We start from the raw sequence: 25,726 nt of genomic DNA on the forward strand, positions 1-25,726 counted from the left end.
AAAAACTGCCGTGCACCGAGCCAGGGGTCCCCCACAGACTCCACCACAGGACCCAAATTCCTCATCCCCCAAATGCCTCCACCTCGCTCTGCCGGCACAAAACCTCATTAATGAGATGTTTCCCTTTTCTCAATTAAGCTGTTTTCCTTCGCCCACTCTCTCCCCCCTGCGCGGGGGCTCATCCTTCCCCCAGTTTCCAGCAACTTCCTATTGAAGTGTCACTCTGGCTCCCAAGACAACGTCGGCTGATTCACCAGATCTGAATATTTTAAATTCTATTGTTCTTCCCAGCCCTTTTCTCCCCTCTTTCTTGAAAATATCAGCAGGATCCCTAGTCACAAGGGGATGTTTTCCCCTTCCCAGGAGCAGGACCAGCCCCTCGAGGACAGGTGGATGGGAATGATCCCTTCCCATTTGGGAACGATTGGGGTTTTGACCCAGCTGCAGGAAATGAAGGAGGGAATTGCATCGGCTCCTGGCAGGATCTGGCCCTGGGGGGACCACGCAGGATGGTACCACCAGCTGGTTCCTCCTCATGCTGCGAGAAATCACCCCAGCCTGGGGGATGGATGTAAAAATCTGCCCGTGTTAAGGGACTGGGGAGCAACTGGGAGCACTGGGAGTGGAGCTGCTGACTCACACTGCAGAGAAATTCAGGGAGGAAGTGGAGTTTGGGCAGGACCAGCACGAGCTGACCCCCCTACCCTGAGGTCTCTGTCACCCAGAAGGGTCAAACCAGCCCTTGGGCGAGACGCTGGGTGGGTGTTTGCTCTCAGGGGTTATCGGCCGCGCTCGGGAAGCGGAGCCTGGCCACCGCGGGAGTCTCCCAGCTCACCTGATGGCTGAGCTGGAGGCTTTTGGCAGCTGAGGAAAGAAAGAAAATCCCACTTGACAGAAGGGAGGAGGAATGTTCTCCATCCACCCGGCCTTTTGCTGTGTGCCTGAAGGCGCCGCACCCCGATGGGGACGCTCCAGTTCAGAGGGACAGGAGCTTCTTGGTGCAACCAGAGGGGAAAAGCCTCCCCAGGTACCAGCTCGGCCCCTTGCACCGACTTTTCTTGATTCGGTTTTGCATCTTGAAACTCTTCCCTGTCCAACAGTGGGACTGAGAAGGAAGGACCAGGAAGAGCCGCCCTGAGCTGGTGGTGAGAGAGAAGCTGGGAGTGGAGGGGGACCCACGGGGTCACCAGCCAAAGGGGTGATGAGGAGGAGAGAGCCGAACCCCAGCCAGTCCCGGGGTGCTGCTGACTGGTCACCAGGACGCTGTGCCCTGGCCAGGCTGGTCGGGTCCCTCCCCGGCTGCTCTGCACATCCCCTTCCCCTCCGTGCTGCCAGCAACGCCTTGGGGGGCTCCAGCCCCTCACCAGGGCGAGTTTTGCCCTTCCCGAAATAATTTTCCACAGGGTTTTGAACAGCACATCACCTTCTCTAGGAGACATTCACACCACCCAGAAATTGCATCAAAACCCACACCTCAAACTCCCCAAACCCCAAGCCCGGTTTAACTGGCAGTTTAACCCCAACCCACCCGGGCACCCCGCAGACCGAGAAGCTGCTCTTCCAACCCTGTGGCCTGTCAGCATCGCCCCAACGCCGGAGTCATCCCACATCTCCCTTTATTAAGTCTCCGCATTTCTTAGCTGTAAATAGGTCAGCGAGGTTCGAAGCGAAGGGCGGGAAGACGCGTGAAAAGCAGCCGCCGAAGCGGAGCTTGGCCGAGCTGCCTGCGTCACGGCGGCATCGGTGGGCTTGGAAAAAGGGTGGCAAAGTAACTCGGAGTGGGGTGGGTTTTCCCCCTGGGTGGGATATAAAAATACCAGCGCTGTTTTTGGAAACAAGACATTAACATCGAGCTTGTGGCTGGGAACCAGGCCCAAGGCAAGGAGTAGTTTCCCCACCAGGTATCCAGCACCAGCAGGTCACATCTGATGGAGGAGCAAAAAATGGAGGGTGACGGTCCCCAGCGAGCAGCATGAGCCACGGTATCAGTGAACACTCACCCACCCGCAGCCGGAGGCTCGTTAAGGAACCTGCTCTCTCCCAAAATAATTAAGAATAAACAGAGACCAGGGGCTCCGGTCACACCAGGATGTGGAAATTTTCTCCGTCGGTGCCAGTCCCTGCGCCGCAGCACAACACTCCTGGAGCTGCCTTGTGCCCAGCCCGTGGCAGGGACACGCCAGGACACCTCCCGGCCGTGGCAGTGGGCTCAGCTGGGCCCCGAGTCCCAAACACGCCAGGGATCCTACGGGGACACGGAGAGCCCCATGGGGACCATCCCTTTTCCCTGCCCCGTTTCTCCCAGTACAGCGGCCCCGCTGTCCCCAGCGCCTTCTCCTGCTGCCATCCCGCGGCCGCGTCCCACCACTGCACGTGTGCACCCACCCACGGCACCGGACACGGCTGTGGGTGGGCTGGAACCACAGCAGCACCCAAGGGTGGCCCTGCACCCCTACAAAGCAGGCGCCTATCTCGACCTGTCCCCCAGCACCACAGCCACAGAGAACTGGCTCCCCACCACAGCGGCCCCCTGTCCAGGGGTGCCAGGAGGCCCGAGTGTCCCCAACCCATCCCCATCTCGGCCCCCCCCAGGCACGGGCTGAAGGATGCTGAGCCTCTGGCAGTCCTGGGCTCCCCTCCCCGCAGCCACCAGCGCAGCTCCCGCGGCAGCTCGGGGACAGGAACGTGGCAGTTTCTGGAGAGGTGGCAGGAGGGGACACGAGCAGCCCCTTTCTGGCCCCACCATCCTCAGAGGTGAGCCCAGAGCAGACCCACAGCCACAGGAGGGCTGCCCACCCCTCCAGACCACAGGAAAACCCAAGGTTTAGCAAAACTCAGTTTATTCCAAATGATAAAAGATTACAGTTTTTTTCCTCTCTTCCTCAATCAACCAAAATACATTTTCTTTTAAAAAAATTCAACCTATTCTGAGCCATTGTACAAGTCCCAGCTCCCCGCCCTGCACACACCCCCCGCTTCCCCCTATTGCTATAACTTAACATATAAAATTTAATCTTCGCAGACCCCCTTTCTCAATCCAGGTACCTGGAAGGCAGCACGGAAAGAGAAGCTGGGGCAGGCCGGGCACAGGGAGCGAGACCAGTTGGACCAAGACCGGAGGCGCGGGGGAGGAGGGAGTCCCACTGTTTCAAGCGATCCGATGCATAGCTGCGTTTTGGTTGTCTTCTCAGCGAGGCCCTAGCAGCAAATGAAGCTCCTTCCTCAGCCAAGGAAAGAGAAAAAAATTCAAATAACTAAGTCCCCACCCGTGGGATGGATTTTGTTGGGTTTCTGAAGGCGATGGGAAAGAGCAGGAGTGGCTGGGACTGCAAAAATCAGTGCTGGAAGCGGCCGTGCTGGAGAGGAGGGAGCGGGGGAACCGGCTCCCGGCCTCGCTGCCTGGGGGAGTTTGGCTCAGATCTGTAAGCAGTGAGGGGTGGGAGGCAGGACCCCCCCCTTTTCCAGCAGCCACAGCTCTGTGCACAGCACAGGCCGGGCATCGTCCAGCAGCATCTCCCCGGCTAGAAGCGTTGGGTGCGAGGGGAGAGTTCCCCGGGAGCGCTTCTGCTGGACCGAGATCTCCCCCAGAACGAGCCCAGCGGGGTTTGGTGGGTGGCAGCAGACAAATCCAAGTTGGAGAGGTAAAACATGTTTAGGTTAAGGGGATGGAGGCGCACCCAGAGATGGGGAAACACAGGAACCTCAGACAGCCTGACGCCCAAACCCTTTTGTGAAAACGAAGGCCTTCAGCTTTGCCAGGCCGGGAAATATTAAAAACACAAGATCAGACAAGAAGTGGAAAACCCATCCAGGCACAGTACTGAGATCAGTTTAGGACCAAGCCAACCTGGGGGAGCTGACAGAGCACTGGACACCACGGGAAGACAAGACACACGCTTGCAGGGAGTAAAACACGAGCATCCCTGAAGAGCCCTGCTCCAGCCACACAGACGCTGCCGGGGCCCGGCTCCGGGAGCCTCCTGCCCTCCCCACCGCCGTCGGCGAGAGACCAGAACTGGAAACCAGTCACCCGACCTGGGCGGAAGGTGGGGGGGTGTGTGCACGGGTCCCGCGACCCCACTGGGCTCAGCGGCGCTTCATCAACTCTGCTCCGTGTCCTTGACCAGCAGCACCGTGTGTTGCCCGCCGCTGGACACGGCCAGGACCCTGCGGTTTTCCAGCTGCTTGCCCTTCATCTCCACGGGGCTCCAGACGTCGTCCTCCTCCCCTGTGCCCAGCTGGTAGTTGGTGCCCATGCCCCAGGCGAAGGCTCGTCCTGCAACGGAGGTGACGGTGAGTTTTGATTTCCAAGCGGCTGCGCGCTGGGGTGGGAAGGGGACCCAGCAGCCAAACGCGTGGGGAGTTCACACCCGGGGAGGGGGGACGAGCGACGGGTGCCAGAGACCCAGGGAGGGCAAAGAGAAGCAGCACCTGGCAACTCAAAAGAGGCTGTTTCATCACACAGCCAAGGCAGTTTTGTCCCCGGGGAGGAAATCAAATCCACCGGCCCACTGCAAACCCTCCTTCCCACAGCACCAGAGCGCGGTTTTGCAGCAGCGGAGCTCAGGGTGCAGAGCAGGGACCAGCAGGCCAATGACCCCCCTCCTGGTCAACACCCGCTTACCAACCTTGCTGCCAAAGGCCCACAAAAATATTTGAGCAGCTGGTGCCCAGCTGCCCCCAAGGCTGGGGGGTTGATCAGCACCAGGACCTGGCTCCAGTCCCGCCCCAGCGTGCGATGAAGCTGTGCGGGGTGGCTGGATCCAGGGGGGCCAGGCTGAGAGGGGTGTGGGACACGCACACAGACACACACACAGACACACACAGACAGACACACACACAGACAGACAGACACACAGACAGACAGACACACAGACAGACAGACACACAGACAGACAGACACACAGACAGACAGACACACAGACAGACAGACACACAGACAGACAGACACACAGACAGACAGACACACAGACAGACAGACAGACACACAGACAGACACACAGACAGACACACAGACAGACACACAGACAGACACACAGACAGACACACAGACAGACACACAGACAGACACACAGACAGACACACAGACAGACACACAGACACACACACACACAGACACACACACACAGACACACACACACAGACACACACACACACAGACACACACACACACAGACACACACACAGACACACACACACACAGACACACACACACACAGACACACACACACAGACACACACACACAGACACACACACACAGACACACACACACAGACACACACACACAGACACACACACACAGACACACACACACAGACACACACACACAGACACACACACACAGACACACACACACAGACACACACACACAGACACACACACAGACACACACACAGACACACACACAGACACACACACAGACACACACACAGACACACACACAGACACACACACAGACACACACACAGACACACACACAGACACACCCCACGAGGTGGAATTTCTGAGCCCACCGAGGCCCCCGGCACTCACCGTCACTGCTGACGGCGTAGCCGACCGACGCGCCGCACGCGACAGAAGAGATGCTGGGCAGCTCCGGGATGACCGTGGGCGTGCTCTTCTCCTCCACCCCTGCCCCGAGGCCCAGCCGGCCGTACTCTGCCCTGCCCAGGCTGTAGGCTTTACCTGGAGCACAGTAAGATGCACAGGAGAGGTGATTCACGGGGGACAAGCGGCCACAGCAGGACCCTCTCCCCCTAGTCCCACCCCTGGGGGAGCATCACTCCTCCCTACCACAGCCTAGATCCCAACCAGGAGGTGTAGGGTGGGACAGAGGCACTTGAGCTCCCAAAATCAACAGGGTAGGCGGGTGCCTGGACAGACTCTTGAGCCTGCAAGAGCAGAGCTCACAAGTGACTCCGGGTTCCTGTCATCCTCCCCGCTCTTCGCTGTAAATTCATACCACCCTTGTTGCCTCAAACACCTGAAGGGCTCCAGCACGTCACCCTCACCCCAACACCCCCCTCAGCCACGAGGAGGGCTGTGGGAGTCCCCCCCCCGTCCCGCTCTGTGAGGCTCCCAGCCCGCCCGCCCCGCCGGCGCTCACCCTCCGAGTCGACGCAGACCGTGTGGTGCTGCCCGCCGGAGAACCCCACCCAGGATTTGGTGGAGTTCTTGAAGCACGTCAGGTTCTGCGGGGAGAAGCAGGGCTCGGTGCCCTGGGTCCCTGCGGGGTGGGACACACAAACCCAGGCAGATCAGGTCCGCAGGCACGGACAGCCCAGGCCAGGCACCGGCACTGAGCCATCCACCCTGGGGATCACCCCGCCAGAGACTAACCCAGCACCCCCCCCCCTCCCCCCAATCAAATTTCTGCTCAAACCCGCTGGCTGCAAGGGCTGGGACCTGAACCCAGAGCTATACAGGGTGACACACACTCCCCCCACCCCCCAGTTCCCAGCTCCAGTGTGTCTGGTGGGTGTTCAGGGGGTTCCAGCAGCATCCCCCCACCAAGCCAGGGCAGCAGGGGACCAAGGAGTCCAGAGCCAGACCACAGCAGGCAGATCTGGAGGGACGTCAGTGAAGCTCACCCAGCTGGTGGTAGTTGGAGAGGCCGAATCCGTAGATGTGTCCCTCCTGCGTGATGGCAAAGGTGAAGTAAGCCCCGCAAAAGGCGTCCTGGAAACACATTTTGCCTCTGTTGCCTTTGCCTCTGACAGGGACACGCTGAGGGACCAGCAGGCGCTCTGGGGGCAGGAGACAAGGTGTCACGAATGATTTACACCCTTTTCCTTCCCCCTTCGACCCAGCTTGCTGAATTCAAGTAAACGATTTACACACAAGCCCCTGAGAAGCAGGGGAAATGTCCGGGTCTCTTTGCTCCTCTGGAAAGCACAGAGCTGGGGCTAAAGGACGCAGCACCACGCGCCTCCGAGCACCAGAGCAACTCACGCAGCCCTTTCCTTCCTCCTCGGTTGGCAAAAAGCGCCGGCACTCTCCCCAGCTGGCCCTGCTCGCCGCAGCCGCACGTGAAGAGATCACCGTCCATCGTCAGCATCACTAAGTGGTCATTCCCTGGGAGATGAGGGAGAGGAGGGAAGCAGGAGTCATGCTCCAGGCACCCAGCAAGACCCAGGGGCTGAGATCCTCCACGTAAACCCCTGCTGTCCCAGCTTTCTAAAATTCAGTGGGGTTTACTGCACTGAATACCTTGACCGGCTTCTGGCACAACTTAAAACCCCAGGATCTCCCTCTTCCCGATCCCAGCTCCCCAGCCAAAGCCTTAAAGAAGTTTCTCGTGGAAGGTTTAGGGGTGCAGCCCTAACCTGAACCTCACCTAACCCCCCAACATCACCCGGGCCCTGGACAAGTTCCCCGGCTGCTCTGCTCAGCTACCCCAAGTCTAGAAAAGGGCAAGCACTTTTGACCCTGCAGGGTCATGGTTAGGGCACTCTTGTAAGGTGTTTTAGATAGGATTGGGTAAAATATTAACAATACTGTTGGGGCAAGGAGAGATACAAAGTCTGTTCTCTCAGGAGCTAGAGGAGAGCAAGCACACCCTTGTACCTGGTTCAAAGCAGCCAAGAGGGAAGACAAGGACATGGACCTTCTGGACCTTCAACTTTTCTCGAGGGTTGTAACAACCTCGTGCACCAGCCTGACCCCCACACACCCCAGGACTCTCACTTACCTGAGACAATTTTAATGACGGGTGTGCTGAGCTGGAGCAGCACAGGAACGGAGCTCGTCTTCATGGGTTCCAGCAAGCCAATCACGCCGTTGTTATCCTGGGTGGAGAGAGAGACGCGGGGACGTGAGTCCCAGAAGCAGCAGCCATCAGTAGAGCTTCCAGCATCTGAGAACTCGACCTACCCGGAAAGAGCCCCAGACAAAAACCCTGCCGTCCTCTGTCAGCGCGGCTGTGTGACTGTCCCCTGCAGAGACCTGCACCACCTTTTCCTGCAGCTCCACCAGCCCCGGCGTGGTCTCTGACCCTTCTGCCGAAGTGTCGCGCCCGAGGGCGCCCTCGTCGTTGCAGCCAAAGGTGTAAATCTGCAGATAAGAGCACAGGATGGTCAGGATGGGACCCGGAGGGGCAACAGGTTTGAGTGTGAAGGCAGGGGACAGAGACCCACCAGGGTGAGTTATCCCTTTGACCACCTAAAAGTGTGGCCTGTGGCATGGAGACCGTGCTCATCCCTGGATCTGGAGTGAGCTCCATGTCTGGCAGAGCAGAGTCTGATTCAGACCCCCTGCCCCAGGACACGTTCCAGAGCTTGTGGGGAAGCACAGCTCAGCATCTCCCCACTCCTCCGGGTGCTGCCCCCTCCACGCTGCACTCACTTTTCCCGTCTGGCTGAGGCACACCGTGTGCATCCCTCCGGCTTCCACCTGCACCATCATCTCCATCAGCGGCACCAGGGCTGGTTTCTTCCTCTCCATCACTTCCTCCCCCAGGCCCAGCTGGCCGACATCCCCCTGCCCCAGCGTCAGCACCAGGCCGGGCTGTGTGCGGTGGGATGGGTGGCTGACTGCGGGGCAGAAGGGAGATAAATTCAACAGTGGGGTGGCTGCACCGTCAGCAAGTTCAGCCACGACCCCGAGCTGTGTGGTGGGGGGACACGCTGGGGGCAGGGATGGCATCCAGAGGGACCCGGGCAGGCTGGAGAGGGGGGACTGTGCAAACCTCCTGGGGTTCAACAAGGCCAAGGGCAAGGTCCTGCCCGTGGGTCGGGGCAATCCCCAGCACAAACCCCGGCTGGGCGAGGGGTGGCTGGAGAGCAGCCCCAAGGAGAGGGGCTGGGGGGGCTGGTGGGGGGAAAACTGCCCGTGAGGCAGCCCCGTGCGCTCGCAGCCCAGAACCCACCCGTGCCCTGGGCTGCAGCCAGAGCAGGGGGGGCAGCAGGGCCGGGGGGGGGATTGTCCCCCTCTGCTCCGCTCTGGGGAGACCCCCCTGCAGTGCTGGGGCCAGCTCGGGGGCCCCCAACAGCAGAAGGACACGGAGCTGCTCGAGTGGGGCCAGAGGAGGCCACGAAGATGCTCGGGGGGCTGGAGCAGCTCCCCTGGGGGGCCGGGCTGAGAGAGTTGGGGGGGTTCAGCCTGGAGAAGAGAAGGCTCCGGGGAGCCCTTCGAGCGGCCTCCCGGGGCTTAAAGGGGGGACAGGAGAGGGGGGGGGGGGGACTCTGGATCAGGGGGGTAGGGGTAGGATGAGGGGTAACAGCTTTAAACTGGAAGAGGGCAGATTTAGATGAGATCTAAGGCAGAAATTCCTCCCTGTGCGGGGGGTGAGGCGCTGGCCCAGGGTGCCCAGAGCAGCTGTGGCTGCCCCCTCCCTGGAAGGGTTCAAGGCCAGGTTGGACGGGGCTGGGAGCCCCCTGGGCTGGGGGAAGGGGGCCCTGCCCGGGGCAGGGGGGTGGGACTGGATGGGCTTTAAGGTCCCTTCCAACCCAAACCATTCTGTGATTCTGAATGTCATCTACAACATAGAGGGGGAACCACCCTTCCATTAAAGCTGGTTCTGGGAACCGGGATGGAAATCTCCCAGTCTTTTTTCTTACCTTTAATCTTCTTCCTTCCAGGAGACTCTTCTTCTAGCACCAGGCTCTTCTTCGCAGTGCGTTTCCCTGGCATAGTGCCTTGGATCTAAACACGGAAGACACGGTGTTAGGGGGTCACCCACGGCGCTGTCGGCTCCTCGGGGTCTCCCCCTGCCACCCCGCTTTAAAAATCACCTCGCATCGCCTGAGGGACTGCTGACTGAATTAGGATTTGAGCACCGACCTCCGCTCTCGCTTTGGAAAAAAGCAGGTTGGTTTGTTGTTTGTTTGTTTGTTTTCCCTTTTTCGTGTTTTATCCACGGTTCCCACGCCGACGTGAAGCCCTCCACCCCTCAGATCAAGGCAGCCTGGGCTGTGTCCCCCCCACCCGGCCGTTCACCCTCGTCCCTTCCCGCCGTTTGAATTCCCGCGCCCCCCCCCCCACGTGGGGCCACGCAGGCCCGCGGCCCGGCCCGGCCTCTCCTCCCCGCCGGGTGCCGCTGGCCGAGGGGTGGCCGGAGGCACCGGGAGCGGGTCGGGGCTCGGCAGGACCACCCCCCGCTCCTCGCCCCCCGTTCCCGGTGTGCCCCCGTCCCCCCCCCCTCCTCGCCCCCCCCGGGGCCGCGCCGCGGTCCCACCTCCGCTCCGCCGCCGGCCTCTGCCGCGCTCCCGCACTGCGCATGCGCGGGGGGCGGGGCAGCGTCGCCCGCTCGGCAGGGAACAGCGCCCTCTGCCGGCCGGCGGCCCCGCGACGGGCCCGGCCCCCGCGAGTGGGAGGGAAGCGCGGGCAGCGTGGGCAGGGAACTGCAGGCAGGGAGAGCAGGGCAGGCAGGAAAATGCAGGCAGGCAGGGCAGGGCAGGCAGAGTGGGCAGCACAGAGCAGGCAGGGCAGGGCAGATGCTGCTCCGGGGCCCCCGCCCAGGCTTCCCTGGGGACTCCCCCCTCATTACCCGGTGCAATCCAACTTCTAAGCAGCAGCGATTCCCCCTGCCTGCATAGCTGCGGGCTCAGTGGCAAGCCGATGGGTCTGCAGCAAAAAGTAAGACAATTAATACAAGGAGAGACTAATTGGATGATGGTAACGAAGACAGAGCATTGACAAAACCCGGCAGGTCCGAGGTGTGGTAGCCAGGACCACAGCTAAGATGCCATCTAACGAAGCGTGTTCTTGGGCTGTTTGATGGAAAACGCAAACTTATTTACATCCTATTTGATGCTGGTTTGTAAAAAAGCAACAAATTTAGGAGCACACAGTCCTTGCAATGCCAGGAGATGGGCTGAAGTCATCAGTTCTGAGTAGTTAACTGAGAGCAAGTTGATTTCAGGCTCTGAATTTCTCAAAGCATCTGCAGTAGCGTTTCAAACCATTCTGAGTGTAGCAGAGGTCCACAGCGGCCTCCTCCAGCTCGGGAACGCCTCATTACGGAAATAGCCATCGCATGAGATGATGAGAAGTTGTTGACATTTGTACTAGAAGATTTAAAACTACTTGTTTGCAACGTAAAAGGGCTTTACTAGAGGTTCCTGCCCACGGGGGTGGAGGATGCTTCCAGGCACTGGGACACCAGCCCCTGTGCCTGAAGCCCCCGCGGTGCTGGCAGAGCAAACTCCGACTGCCAGGTTTTGAAGAGCAACTGAGTTTTCTTATGCGTATTTGACCCAATCCAACTGTTCGATGGGGTCAGATGCTGTTTGGACAGGTTTCCAAGCTGCGGTCAGTACCAAACCATTATCAACACGTGGAATGGGGGAACCTATGAATTTGTAGTGTTTTTGGCAGTTTGCGCCATTAACATCCTAAGATTCCATTTCTTCAAAAAGCAGTGTGACTTGTAATCACAGATTCATCCTCACAACTGGACTCCTTGGAGGTGTAAGGACTCTGCAGAGCCCAGTTATTGCAAGTTTTGGAACTTTCTGGTCCTCATAATTAAAATATTATTTTAATAAAGCCATATGTTTTATCTATTTGGCTTCCCCCAGGGGTTTGCCAATTGCTATGGGCACATAGGGCTGACCACTGGGTTTGGCCCCATTGTGGTTCTCCATCCTCACCTTTGCAACAGACCACTCCTCCTTCCGTTATTGCCCTGGCTGAAGAGGAAAGCCCACCTTTATTCTTGAAGTGGCAACCAGGCTGAGTTTCTTTGTGGTAATGGCAAGTCTGTGCCTGCAATAGAAGTCCCACTCCTTACCTAGTATGATGAATCTTTCCTATTTCACAGATCAGTTCTGTTCCAGTTAAGACCAAACACCTGTATATTTGGCATTTAGTAGCACTTTTTACAGAAATCAGGTTCCTAATTACATATGAATATACCAGCCTCATCCACTTAAACAGATCCTATTCCTGAAGTGCCCTGGCCACTCGCCTAGCCAGTAGCCCAGGGAGCAGAAAACCCCTCCAGGAGGGGCAGAACCCCCTTGGGATGAGCAGATACATATCCACTGCCCACCCTTTGGATTTCAAGTGGGTCAAGGGCAGGGTATCCAGCCAACTGCCAGCAGGTGATTATCTGTTTGCATTTTAACCCTTTTAAGCATAACTTCCACAAAAGCCACCCATCAGCATCATTCCCCATTTGCAGAAGGGTGCAAGAGTGTCCTCGGGATTCCCCCAGAGCAGCAGCCCATGTTAACCCTTCTGGGTTTAGCCCTTTACAGCTGATTTAAAATTTGGCACCGATTACCCAAAACTAGACAGAAATCATCCGCTAATTACCCAACCCAACAGCCAGTAACATGGGTTTGAGATGGGTTTCTGCACCATTCACCATAGTGCTCTGTGGAGGACACAGGAGTAGCACACAGGAATCCCACTTCTGACTCCCAGTGAGAGACTGATTGGAACATGCAGGATTTCCCTCATATTCCAAGACTCCCAAAGAAATGCACACCAAGCAAAAAAAAGAAGAGTAAAAGTTTATTTAGTTCACTACTGCAACTAGATACAGGTTTACAATCAATCAAGGCCTTATTTCAGGTAACAGAGGCACAAATCACTGTTCTCACCCACATCCTATGAGCCACCACTCCACTATCAGCTCCCCACCACCATGTCCTCGCTGTGCAGGGGGCCAAATCACATCTTCACCAGCAGCTGGCATTAAGGGTGGGTTGCTGGTCCGCAGGCCAGCACAACTGTGTGGCTTCTTTTCCTTATTCCATACACCCCAGGCTCCCACCCCCTTCCAGAGCACTCCAGGGGTAGCTCCCTCCTGGTGGGCCAGGCCACCCAGAGCCCGGCCCTTGGCTTTGTGGCACCTTCCAGGCTCTACCCGCTCTCCTCACATGTCCCTCAGCCCCAAGCCCTGCCTCACTGTACCACAATACAAAGCAGCTATGTAACCCACCATGCGGCCTTTTCTTCTGGCCCCGGGCTGTTTCACAGGCAGTCCCCAGCATGAAGCACGTGCCATTCAAAAGCCAAATGCTGGCGTGTCTTCTGCTTCCAGCCCACTCTGATCTCCGTGGCTACGTCGTCATTGCACACACAGCATGAACTGAACCTCAGCTACCACCTGTATTTATTATTTGGGCTGGTACTCTCTATATACTCACCCTCTCCCACTAGACCAGTGGATTCCTTTCTGTTAGCATCTCATCGCTATCAGTCACCACTCTCTGCAACAATTTAAGGGAAAAAAAAATAAAGATTACTACTTGGCAGGAAGCACTTAACTTATTAGCTACGCGATGATTAGGTGAAGTCCATCAACACATTCCCAGTCCTAAGCAAGCGGGGCATGTGCCTACCACATTCCTTAACCCAGTGCTCCACCACCCACATTAATGATACACTGCTTTTCCCAGGGGGCAAAAAGTCTGCTCTGCAACGAAGTAGTATTAAAGAATGGGTGATTAACAGGGTTTAGGAGGGCCAGGGCCATCATGAATTTCCACTGTTTCTGCTCCTTCCCCAAATACCCAGTGTACAACTAAGGCCTCAAGTTAATCAAATATAATTCACCTTCACTTCACCAAGAATATCTTCCTCCCCTCTTTAAGATTCAGGTCCCTTTCCCCTGCCCGATCAGCTTCTTCATCCCACCCATCCAAAGCCCAATAAAATCTCAGAAGCTAGAGAACACCTAAGCTAAGCTTTCACCGTTAACCAATGCCTGTAACCTGCACGGGCATTCAACTACTTTAAATCGACCCAATTCAGTTTCCATAAGCCACTCAGTAACAGCTCAAGCTTATTCAAAATATAACCATGCACAGCCAACAGCATTACTTTATCAGTGCAGTATTACTCACCTTCCAACTCGGTGCTGCACTCAATTCGAACTTTTCATGTTTGTAACTGGAATCTAAAAAGGGTATTTTAAGTAATTGCTCAAGAGTTGGTCCTTTTCCCTCTCTCCCTTCCCCTCCCACCACGCAGGCTGACACCTGTGTTCCCCCCCCCTCCCCCGACACCATTTTGCGCGGCAGAGCTGTTTCCTGCATGGTTTATCTCCCCTGTCACCGCCCGAGGGCTCAGAAAAGCAGTAGGAATATGCAGGCTGCAGGCTCAAGGCCCGGCTTGATCTCCAACGTCGTGGAAAGGGACCATACGTCACGGGCCCGAGGGCCTACGCTCCCATGCGCCACACGGACAGAGCCGAGAGAGAGCGACTTCTCCGGATATCCACGTTGGATTGAGGTTTGCAAGCACTGTAGCCACCGCCACCCCCAAATCCCCATCCCCCTTGCTGCCTGAGGCTCTGAGGTGCGACCCGTACTCACGGATGGAGCGAGCTGGAGTAGGCCGGGCCAGGACAGGCGTCAGCATGGCCTGAAGGGATAGAAAAGAATCCGGTGAGGAGCAGCCGAAGGCAGCGCGGCCCCTCAGCAGCGCCCAGCGAAGGGGAATCACGGCCTTTTATTAACGGGGAACAGGGATGCCATGTCCCTACGGGCAGCGTGGCTCTTTGCGGCCGTAGGGACCCCACAGCACATCGCATCAAAGTGCGAAAAAGGCGGAGAAGGGGGAATAAGAGAGAGGTCGCAGCCTGACTCACCTGCACCGCCCACCGCTCCCTGAGGAGAAAGGCCGAGTACTCCCGCGTCGCGGTATTTATAGAGCGGGAGGGGGGGCGGAGCTAGAGTGCGCATGCGCACTGAGCAACGGAGATGAGTGGGCAGGATCTGCGCATACGCAGTGGGATGGAGCAGGCGGGGCGACAGCCCATGCGCGCTGGCAGCGGTTGGCGCATGCGCGGTGGGGAAGGCGGGAAAGGCAGCGCGGCCATGGCGGCCCCGCCGGCGGCTCCCCCCCCCCCCCGCGAGCACACAGCCAAGGTCACGCACCGCCACAAAACACCACCACAAGAGCAGGGTTTTCTTAAAAAAAAATCCTAAAATACTTTTATTCAATAATTAAAATCTGTTGGAGACTGATATACAATGCAGTGATTTAGTCTACAGTCATACTGTACAGGGGGAAGCTGTGAAGGAAGACACACATCCCACACGCCCCCGCCATTCCCCACAGGCAGGGGTGGGTCAGGCCATGGCAGCCCCGGTGTTGGCACAGCGCGGAGGAACCGGGGTACAGCGAGGCCCACCCCGAGCAACAAGACAGGTTTGTGAACAAGGCAAGCCATTCTCTCCATTCCCACACCCTCCTCATCCTGTGATACTCCCTTCTTCACTTTACGTGGCATCTCACATGGGTTAGGTTTTGTGCATGATACAGCAGTGGTTGAAACCAGAAATTTTTTTAAAAAAATCCCACCTTTAGGAAGAACCAATATGAGCTCATTCTCCGAAGAGAAAGAGTATTGTTTTAAGGTCACTTTTTAAACCTATTCTTTCCCTCCCTCTTCCACCCACACCGTGAAATTATCAAGTTTCCAGTAGGTTTAGCTGTAAAAATGAGAAAAGGCAAATTTCACCCTGATTTGGGAGAATAAAAAACATCTGGGGGGAAGCCACAATAAAAAGAACTGACTACTCTCACAGCTTCCCCAAATTAAAAAGTTTTAAAAAGGCAACAGTCCTTTCCTGGTTCTGTAATTTGTTACACAAGCCTAGGTATCTCAAGATCTGTTAACATCACAGCAAGTGTGAGAGAGGAGGGGAGGGAATGTTTTATACATTTGTGTTTTTCGTTTTTCTTTTTTTTTTTTTTTTTTTTTTTACAAAAAGATGCAGCATATGTTAATATCTATACAATTCCCTTCCAGGACAACAAACCGTTGGTCAGTAGTGATTCAGGACATTAAGGACATGACAGAGACGCAAGCAAAACCCAAAAAATTACGAGTCACATGTCAGTTGTCTGCCAGGCCAGCATCTGCACAGGGTTCTCTGTACACAGCTAATATACACACATGCTTCCTAGCACATCCCCTCTCCATTCCTCAGCTTTCCAACACTAGAGCTGCCTTTCCCCCCCGCCGCCTCCTTTTGTTAAGGAGGAAGAAATGAAGGAGTTGCATCCCCAACAGGAGTATGTACAGCGGAGAACCGGGCCTGTCTGGGCTGAGAAAGGGAGCTGGGGAACAAACCATCCATTCACACGTGCATGGTCTCCTGGCAGGGACGCTGGCGCCGGAGCAGAGGCGTATTGCTGAGCCGTGCGAGGTATAGTGTTCAGTTCCAGCCTGATGGCACTCGAGACATCTTTGTTCCAGTGAAATGCTACATTCAGACAGGATTCCCCTTCCCTGGCCGAAAGCCCTTTTCTGGATATGTTTTGAAGGCAAATCTTGGAAGAGCCGAGGTTCCACCCTCGCTGTATTGCCCAAGGAGAGGGATGCAGAGAACTTCCAGTCCTCTCAGGTCTCTTGCTCCCTTCTTGGAAGATTATGGTCGATGATACCTAAAAGCCAAGTGAAAAAAATCTGAGTTTCATCCTTGGAACTCAGGTTAAATGGTTACTAGGCCACTGCAGATGACCAAGAAGAGTAAACTGAACCACCTCTGAACTCAGCCCTCAGGAAAGCTGTTAACACCAAGCAATTTCACCTCTGCCTCAGAAAGGCTTGTGCTCTGCAAACACTCATCTCAGCCACACAGAACAACTGTTGGGGGTGGGGGGAAACAATCACCTGGGCCATGATCCACAGGTCACTTTGTAGATAATATCAGAGCCAACTACCTAGGTGTTTCGTGGCTGTGGCTTCTGTTGCACATGTCTCTAGCCCCAGAAAAGCACACTCCAGCTGCAAGGTCACATTGGTTTCAGATACACATCAAACCAGCCACTGTCACTTTTGAGTTTCCAGGCTCAAAGCCCCAGTTTATGGAAGAGCAACCCACTTCATGTCTGCTACCCCTCCAGTCACCTGAGACCACCAAGGCAGAAAGGGACATTGCATCTTCAACTGCTGGGCATTTTTTCTAAGGTTTTAATATTTTGCCTCTCTGCACTACCCTTGCAACACAGTTCTCCCAACAAGACCGAAACTCTAAGTGGTTATGTTCTCGCTCACCTTGTGAACTGCTTGCTGTCCTCATGGACTTCCATTTCACAGCTCTTAAACTCATTCAGCTCCTTCCGGATGGCAGCCTACATGAAAAGGGGGAGAGATTTATCTCCTGCTAAGGCACACGTACATTTCCTTCTCTCCCATCTCAGGTGAGCTCAGATGTGGCAAGAGGGTGCTGTACCTCCCACACCCCTGCTCAGGGCTGACCTGTACCTACCACCTTCCAGTGGTGAAGAGTTAAATGTGGTTTTGATACACAGGGCTGAGTCCCACAGTTCTTTGGTAAAGGAAGATGCTCAGATTGCAGCAGCCACCCCAGCTTTCGCAGTCCATTCACACTAGGCTGAGTTTAATCAGCCCCACCTCCACCCTGGGGGCTGGGCAGTCCCCACAAGTGGCCAAGGGAAGACAAGAACAGGCAGGCTTTCCCTGCCAGCTTCTTGCCCAGGCCTGCCAGAGCTGCAAGGGCCAGCACTCCTCTGATCAACGCCCTGCACCTTCCACCCTCTTCCGTCACTGAGAAGCGGAGGCAGAAGCCACGCTGGTGTGCAGACCATGCCCACTTGGGCTCCATGTCACCACTAAGCGGGGAGGAAGCAGGGCTGGGTACAGCACACATGGGCGAAGGGACACTGGCGGTGCTTGGTGGGGTGGCAGGGGGAAAGATGGAGAGGTGAAGCAAAAGGAACAGAGCACATCTCCTCGGCTTGAACGGGACACCCCGATATAGCTCCCCTCCCCACACCTGGGGACAGGACACTCCCTGTTACCTTGTCAGCTGGTGTTAGCTTTGTCCATGGCTTATCCGCTCGCCGGTCATAGTCTTGAGCATCTGTTACTTCCACATATTCGTTAAATCTCAGGATCTTCCTGGCCTGCAGCTCTGCCACTGTGGGCCTTTGGCTAAGCTGAACACCAGCAAGAGCAAAGAAACTTAGTTTGTGCCTTGTCCACAAAGCACTAAGCATCCTGAGCAAAACTAAAACCAGTTCCCTCACTGGGCCTGAACCACAGATACTACACTAGGTCCTGCTCGCAGCCTGCAAGGGAGCAGGCAAACCCTCTCACAGACAGCATAATCTCGTTCAGATCACGAGGAAAGGCTAGGGCAGGACCGAGGCTGCGTTGCCAAGGAGAAGGGAGGCACCAAGGGGTTTGGGAACAGCCACTACAAGGGTGAGCCCTGTGTGACACCCCTACAACCAAGCAAGCCCGTTCTCCATTTCAGCAGTGGCAACACTCACATTTCATACTTACAGGCCCTTGAGAAGTTTTTCCCAGCCATGAGTAACAACCGTAAGTAACTCGGACGTAATAGCTAAAAGCAGCTGTTGCTCTACTCGGCTTCTCCCACACCACTGTTACTTTAGAAATGGATTTTGGGGAGCCTGGTGTGAAAGTTGTGGCCACTGAAGGACTGTGTTAAAACAGCCAGGCCAGCACCAGCAAACCTTTCAAGTGCCAGGTGCCAAATTTAGTTCTCATCTAGCTTGTTACGCTTGATGCCAGCTCAGATCTATCACTGACAAGGGGCCGCAGTGCCAACAGCTCGCTGTTGGTGACAGTCCACGTTCCAAAGTCACTGCAGTCAGAGGGCACTGGGGACACTTACACAATAGCCCCATGACTTCACCCACAGCAAGGTACCTACGATGTGCTCATAGCCACCACCATCCCCGACAGTGCTGCCAGATGGCCGTCACAGCACGGAGGCCAGCAGTACCTTTCTGGTGAGCCTGCGTTTGATCTCTCGCTTCTCAGCTTGACGGTCAGCTTCATTTTTCGCTGCCAAGGCGGGGAGGGGGGGGCGGAAAAAAAAAAAAAAAAAAATTCCTGTAAGCATCACAGGCTTTGAAAAGTGCTTTCTGGGCTTGAACAAAGGAGAGTATGGAGCTCTATCAGATTATCTACATATCTGAAAGCTCACTGTGGCGTGCGTGCACTTATTGCAGGCAGAGAGCACAGTCCATCGCAGTACCTCACCAAGCACCCCTGACCGACAGTGGCAAGATGGGTCTTTACACAGCACGAGTGAGTCATTCTCTTCTGCCCTGTGTATGTTAAAGATTAATGGCCATATTGTCAAAATACATCCAGGCCGCTTTGCAGATTGCTCTCCCCCAAAGCTATTATACTTTAAAGAGAATAACAGCACAGATAAATATTTTAAATGGAAACTTCCTGAACTGACATTTCCCTTTCCTCAAGATGTTTATTTAAAATTCTTCGCAGAGCATGGTATGGCCAAGAGAAACATCACTGACTGATCAACGAACTGCTGCTTTTTGGATCATGCAATACAATGCTGTAATGTCTGGACCACAAATTAAAGTCCAGCCCAAACAAAACCAGCTTTAACAGTCCTTGCTGTGTAACATCAGTCTTAACCAGTTCACGTACCTTTCCCTGAGGTGTCAGGAGCTTTTCTATAATATGATGCTTTGAACTCTATTGCTTGGTACTACTGCTAAGGTCTGATTTTACCCAGAGCCAGTTTCTGATGGTAACAAAGTACTGGGAAAAAATAGTGGAACTGCTTTACTAGTTTTACCAAAGCACAGTCCTCCATTACTACCAGTACTTCCAGTACACCTGGACTACAATATTAAAGGCAAACTTATTTTATTACTTAGGACCACTAGAGACGCATTACTCACGTTGAAGTATGTTCCTCTGCTCCAGTTCTTCTGCTGTCGGTCTCTGACTCAGTCGCCTAAAGAAAAGCGTGACAAGCGTGTAATGTTTTATTTGGTCTCTCATCAGGAGGGGATGAAGAGTACAATTGCTTCCTTTCAGTGCACTGGGAAGCCTCCTTGACACCCCTCATTCACCAGTGAGGATCACTACTGCCCTGTTTTGCACTCTCTTCCACTCAAACAGCTCTTCACCCCCAGGCACAGGTTTGGAAAGGGCTACAGCCCGGGTTTGGAAAGCGCTAAGGTCTCTTAAAAGCCCAGAGGGAACTTTGCAGGGAGCTCAAGGAGATGGCAGAGCCTGGACCCTCAGCAGCCGAAGCTTAATTCACCACCTAATGCATCAGCACTCAGCCTGCATCTATCCACATCTTTATACGCCGTCTGTATTATATGGCAGTAACGTTTCTGTAGCCCTTGAGAGTTTCCCCTCCCTTTCCATTTAACCCCTGGAAACAGGGGCCTGTCAGGGGATGTTGCTCAACTCCAGGAGGAACTTCCAACTTTTATAACCAAGGAGGAAAAGCACCACTGTCTCCCAGCCCTGATCCAGCAGCAGTGCCCAACCACCCATCATATTCCAGCACTGGCTGCTCAGAAAAGGCAACAGCTTTGTCCATTGCCACCTGACACCCGCTGTGCCAAGGGCTCAAACGTAACACCCTCCCCTCCATTCTTCGTACCTGATCAGCGTCGTCCCAATCTGGTGCCGAATTTCGTTCCACTCCTCCTTGCTCTTCCGAGGAAAGACAATCTTCTCCTCCTGCGGCGTGGTTGTGTTCCCCAGCTTTATAGCTAGCGTGTCTTTCCTTTTCACTTTGTTAGCCAACGTGCCTGTGGGGAGGAAGAGCAGCGGGATGTGACTGAAGACTGCAGTGCCCGAGCACAGCGATACGAGCCACGTGCCCCTGGCAGTTGTGCTCTCCCCTGAGGTTTGCTTTCCAAGCTCTGCACTACAGCTCTGGAGCTAGTCACTACGGCAGCCGCCAGCATTTCTGCGTGATGCCCACCTGCTCACCTAACGCTATCCCACCTGAAGGGGTGGGACAGCACGAGCTGTTGCAGGAGCCATCTGCAACTGGAGGGGGGGGGGGTGTGCATCTCAGCAGATGAGCATATCGGTTTGGCTGTAGAGCCTTTGAAAAAGCGAGGAAGAGGACATGTGGTACATCATGAAACCAAGAACCAGCTGCTTTGAAGCACTGTGTGAACTAGCTCTTTGATCCAGATCTCAATACAGCCAGGCACGAGTTCAGCAGAGGAAAAAAAAAGCCAGCTGCAATGTCAAAGCCTTACTGTTATGGCTTTCATCTTCTTCCTCATCCTCGTCATCTTTGTACAGGATGGGCCCTTCTGAGTCAGAGTCGCTCATCCCTTCATCTCCTTCCTGCTCCTCTGGCAGGACGTGGGGTACCAGTTTGGGGATGACTGTGACAGATGGCACATCTCCAATATACACACGAGGGCCCGAATTCTGCTCCTCTTCCTGGTCATCTTCCTCTTCCTCATCGTCTGGACTAACGAGAAGCATACTATTACATCTCTTAACACATGCCACAGGGACTGGGGGAGTAATCCCGAGATGAACACCTTGTCAGCCCACAGAAGGCAGGTCTGTGGGTAGCCCAGGAACCAGAGATCCAAGTGCAGCCCCACAATCCTGCACTGTCCCCTCTCTCCAAAGCACAGGGAGCTCTGGCAGAGGAAATGCCAGAGGCAGGTTCTCTGTAGAACCAAACAGCCCTCTCACCCGCCTACTTTGGGACTTGCAGGTTCAACTCTTATATTACAAGACTGTCCTTTTCCCACTTCTGTTTTGCAAAACGAAAGGCTGAGGAAGGCCACAAAAGGATGAAATCCAGGACTTTGTTTTGTCTTGGTGCAAATAAAGGCAGGCCTGGGTTCCTGGCATTGGCCTGTGTTTGTAGTCTGGAACCCATTTTCCTCTGTGAGCAATAAAATTCCAGAACCAGGGTTAATTTCATAGGGATGATGCACTGGCCCCCTAAGAGGCTGAAACACAGATTTAGCCAACAGACAAAATGGTTTCTAGGCTGGTTCAAAAAAACAGCCAGGAAACCAGCCCTGCCCACAGCTCTCCTCACCATCACAGCCTCGCAGAAGCAGGGAGTACGACCCCGACGTGCCAGAGCCCAGTGTGACCCACCCCACCGCCAGCTGTTTACTGCACGCGGGTACAGCAGGTACTCACACTTTCAGCATCTCAATGGTGACAGGCAGGGACCTCGTCCTGCCCAGGGTGCCACTGTCCTCTCCAAAGCCATCGTTCTCGAAGAGCAGCGAGTGAGCCCTGTGTGACCCCTCGGCAGGCGGGGTGACAGGCAGAGGACTGGCCAGAGCCTGCTGGATACGGATGTGCAACGGGATTTGGGGTAGGCGAGGCAGCGCGTGAGGTTCGCCAAACCCTTGCTCTGCTGTCCTCTTCGCCACTTCCAAGGACCTGAAGTCTTCGGGAACAGGAGGAGTCTCTTTGGGTGGGTCCAGGGAGCGCGGAGGGTCCAAGGCAGGGGTGGAGGCAGGCAAGGGCATGCGCGGAGGCTCGGGGGGAATGTGTGTGGGCAGCGGCGGCGAAGGCGAGGGCGGTGGGTAAGCAGAGGTGATGTGCATCGGTATGAGTGCGGGGCGGTTAGCTGCCACTGTCCTGTCGTTCGGGGGCTTGGAAGCGATAGCTGCCTCTGACGTGTTGTTAGGCAGGAGGCCTCTCTTCGGCGGGAGCGGAGGGGAAGGTTTGGACAAGCCTGTACCACTGTTCATTGCTTGAGAAAGTTCAGCTGAAAATAAAAACCGCAAAAGCCACTATATTTAACAGGACATTTTCCAGATATCCTTCACCAGTGTGGAATAAGCATGGCAAACCATGGACCAAGCAATCTCTGCTGCTTTTCTGCTAGAACACAGTGCCAGAAATAACCAGGTTGCAAGCCTCTAGTTTGTCCTTCCTGCAGCAAAGGTAAGACTTGGGAGAGCAGCCAGAAACAAGCAGGCTGGGAGACGTTTGTGCATCCTGCTGCTTTGGAGACAGAGAAACAGCACCAGCCCTCAAGTGTCAGCAGATGGAGCTCACCCAGACCAAGCAGGCTGCCTCAGCCAAGGAATGCAGGTATGTAGGACACTTTATGGCTATATTTACAGCATCAGTTTACAAAGGAATCTGAGACATCCAGGACACCCCAGACTCCAGTTGTGTTAACAGCTCCCTTGCACATTAAAAAACTTTTGGGGAAGTCTCAAATGCAAAAGTCAGCAGAATTGCAAGCAGCAATGTGCTCTCCCCATTTCCATTCATCTGCCAGACCCAGCCCAAGAACACCTTGCTGCCAGCAGCTCCTGCCTCTTTCAGCGTGAAGCTCTGTTCTACTCCCTCTGCACTCTGTTTCTGAAGCCCCATATAAAATTCTCTGCAACTACAAAATAACTGGCAAAACTTCCCAAAATACCTTTAAAGCCTTGAGTCTACATAGTTTATATCTGCTGTGTGATGGAAGAGGGAGAGATGGGAACTGTGTCCATTTGGACACGCCTGCAGCAATCTCAAGTTCCTCACACACCCCTCGTTTCCTAGGGAAGAAGTTACAGCAGTGAAGACTGCTCTTGCTTTAGGAGTTTGTAGCCTTTAACATTCATGTATCAATGGTTCCTTGGGCTCAGAAAGATTTTGCCCACCTGCTAGAAGAGGACCAGATTTACTGCGCGCTTCAGCTGGAGCGGGCGATGGGGACACAGCTGCGGCCCCAGTACAGAGCTGGGAGGAATCCACCGGACCAGACACCACAAGAGGGTGCTGCAAGCAGGGAGTGCTTCACTGAGATACGGCTGCGTAACTGGAGAGAGGTGGGTGCATTTTTGGGATGTTTAGCATTTTCAGACTTTCCCCTTGTAGATTAAGGGACAGATTGTGCAAAACACCGAGTGCCCTCAGCTCCCATCAACCTATCCCAGAGGGATTCCAGTATCTCCTCAGAGGTGGTCGAAGCCTGGCAGGACCAGGCTCAAATCGCCTGATCTCGAAAGGGACGAAGCAGTGGCAAAAAGAAGAACCAGAAAAGGGCTGGGTGCTGCTCAGAGCATCCTCCCGAGCCAGCCCGTCTGCCTTCACTGCAATAAATCCAGCACACCAACTAGCACAACCTCTTGTGTCATGCCACCGCGGCCAGACCCGGTGCTCTAGCACAGGCTACAGCACCCGTGGCTCCCGAAACCCGTCAGCAGCACCAAGCACCAGGGCTGCTGCCAAGCTCAGGGCCAGCAGGACAGCAGCATTTGCCCCCCACCCCCCACCCCCCTGCTTTTTCAAACCGATGCTGATTAAATTCCCACTCCCCAAAAGCAAGTGTTTCCTGAGCCTTATTCTCAGGTACTGCATCAGACATGCCAGAACTGCTCAGAGAATGAGCATAAGTGACCAACTTCAAGAGGGCACAAAGGGGTGATCTGCACATTAACAGTCCTCCCCTGCCTTAGGTTATAACAGCAGCACAAAAGCGCACCTGAGTCAGAGCACGCATGGGAGGGTGCATCAAAGACCTGTGAAGAGCTCGCAAGCTAATTCCACCATTGCTGTTTACCCACAGCAACAGAGCACAGCTCGAACAGCAAGGACTGCGGGCATGCGGCAGTTCCAGCTCCTTCGCGCCAGATGCGCGGCCGGGCAGAGCGCTGCAAAGCCTCTCTGCATCTGCGTTCTCACCCAGGAGACAAAAGAGGGGCCGGCTGCTCTCCTCGCCTCCCCTCCACACCCCTGGAGCTGTAGGTGCACTGGGCTTGGCCCTGCATGGAGAGAGGCGGCCTGGGTCTGAACACACATTTGATACTGCTGTCTCCAGCCACATTTTTTGATCCACAAGTACCTCCTGCAATTAGCGCTGGGGCATTTCAAATACCATCCATGATGTGTGCAAGCAGCTTAAGGAAAACAAGAAAGTATTTCATCAAGTGCTTAGGCATGGTCAGACTAATCAAGCTAGTCTGGCATACAGGAGGGTTTAATACCATATCAAGGTTGCTTGCAAAACCTGCTAGAGCAAGAAGTCCTGAGCAGAGCAGAGATGCAGTTCCTACTGAAAGCAGTGGCCCAGGCTCCTTCAGATAGTAACTTGCACAGGATCTAAGCTTCTACCACCACCTCCCAAACCACATCTGGGTAACGCCCCCAGTTTCTGTGATAGCAGTGCAGACCTGTCTGATTGATCTTCCAGGAACCTCCCTCCTGATCAGTATTAGCCTCTGCTAATCCAATCCAAAGATTAGCAGGTGGTCTGTGAAATACGAACAGGCCATCGACTGGATGGAAGTTGTCTCATTTACTCCAGCAATGTTGCATCTTTAAGACCTCTCAAAATCCTAAAGAGAGCAAGAACTCATTCAGCTTTAAGAAACTCTCCTCAGATGATCTGCTCAGAAAAGTTACAGAGATAAAGACATTTAATTAAGTGGGAAGAGTCAGATCAAATTACAGCTGAGCTGATTTATCCATGGGACAAGACTTAAGGACAAGACTAATATGGCAATACCCTAGCCACAGACCTTTGAGAAGGTGCCAGAGTATAACCAGGGAAGTCTGAATTATCCCTGCCAGTTCCCAGCCACTCTGCATTAAGTGGAAACCACACAGCCCAGCAATGACAGCCATAACAGACATTGTTTGGGTGTGATGTGGATTTTTCCCCCTCAAAAGACCAGCTGAAAGCATCAATTCTCACTGACCATAGTCTCACAAAGCCAAAATCTCATACGCCATCCACCAATCCCAATCCTGGCCGTCCACAGCTGAATCCCAGAGAAATGCCCTCCCTTCTCCTTGCACCATCACCACTCCTGCCAAAAGCAGGCAGGGATTCCCTCCTGCAGGTAGATGCTGCAAACACGCACGTCTGACAGATTGGATGGCTCGTGAGAGAAGACTCCAGTAATTACATTGCTCTCAGCACACGTGTGCCCTGGCTAAACACTGGCAGATCTTCTGAGTCCAAACTGGACTGTATTCAGGAAAGATGGTCAGGTATTCATAATACAACATTTGCTACATCATACTAAAAATCTTCCCTTACAAAGGGA

General features: G+C 54.7%; 2 protein-coding genes, 1 long non-coding RNA gene and 1 other non-coding gene across 11 annotated transcripts in view; all 4 read right to left on the reverse strand.

The window, feature by feature from the left end:
- Positions 1–2,823: 2,823 nt before the first annotated feature.
- Positions 2,824–10,247, reverse strand: RCC1 (regulator of chromosome condensation 1). 3 transcript variants are annotated; one of them, XM_042793864.1, is made up of 11 exons: positions 10,176–10,192; positions 9,733–9,792; positions 9,559–9,643; positions 8,345–8,532; positions 7,874–8,053; positions 7,692–7,788; positions 6,953–7,075; positions 6,592–6,747; positions 6,108–6,227; positions 5,534–5,686; positions 2,824–4,276 (listed from the first exon to the last, which is right to left on the reverse strand). In XM_042793864.1, exons 3-11 carry the CDS (start codon positions 9,629–9,631, stop codon positions 4,101–4,103), a joined length of 1,266 nt encoding a protein of 421 aa, XP_042649798.1. In that variant the 5' UTR covers positions 9,632–9,643; positions 9,733–9,792; positions 10,176–10,192; the 3' UTR covers positions 2,824–4,100. The 3 variants fall into 3 exon arrangements, with proteins under 3 accessions (XP_042649798.1, XP_042649796.1, XP_042649797.1); XM_042793862.1 differs by lacking the exon at positions 9,733–9,792 and having other exon boundaries at positions 10,176–10,247; XM_042793863.1 differs by lacking the exon at positions 10,176–10,192 and having other exon boundaries at positions 9,733–9,918.
- Positions 10,248–12,445: 2,198 nt separating this feature from the next.
- On the reverse strand, positions 12,446–14,592 carry LOC116959633. Its single transcript, XR_006165444.1, has 4 exons — positions 14,544–14,592; positions 14,269–14,317; positions 13,798–13,850; positions 12,446–13,161 (listed from the first exon to the last, which is right to left on the reverse strand). It is a non-coding gene; the product is annotated as an uncharacterized LOC116959633 (long non-coding RNA).
- On the reverse strand, positions 13,975–14,179 carry LOC116962919. The gene has a single exon (XR_004407876.2). It is a non-coding gene; the product is annotated as a small nucleolar RNA SNORA73 family (small nucleolar RNA).
- A 269-nt stretch (positions 14,593–14,861) lies between the features above and the next one.
- Positions 14,862–25,726, reverse strand: part of PHACTR4 (phosphatase and actin regulator 4) — a 68,446-nt gene continuing 57,581 nt past the window's right edge. For all 6 annotated transcript variants that reach the window (XM_042793803.1, XM_042793804.1, XM_032998137.2 and 3 more), the window contains 8 exons: positions 21,864–22,443; positions 20,948–21,168; positions 20,335–20,485; positions 19,616–19,671; positions 18,682–18,743; positions 17,729–17,866; positions 16,962–17,038; positions 14,862–16,348 (listed from right to left, as the gene is read on the reverse strand). In XM_042793803.1, coding sequence (XP_042649737.1) covers positions 16,333–16,348; positions 16,962–17,038; positions 17,729–17,866; positions 18,682–18,743; positions 19,616–19,671; positions 20,335–20,485; positions 20,948–21,168; positions 21,864–22,443 — 1,301 coding nt within the window. In that variant the 3' untranslated portion in view covers positions 14,862–16,332. The remainder of the gene's footprint in view (positions 16,349–16,961; positions 17,039–17,728; positions 17,867–18,681; positions 18,744–19,615; positions 19,672–20,334; positions 20,486–20,947; positions 21,169–21,863; positions 22,444–25,726) is intronic.

Source organism: Tyto alba, unplaced genomic scaffold (assembly GCF_018691265.1).
Source record: "Tyto alba isolate M040663 unplaced genomic scaffold, T.alba_DEE_v4.0 Super-Scaffold_20, whole genome shotgun sequence".
NCBI classification, from domain to species: Eukaryota; Metazoa; Chordata; class Aves; order Strigiformes; family Tytonidae; genus Tyto; species Tyto alba.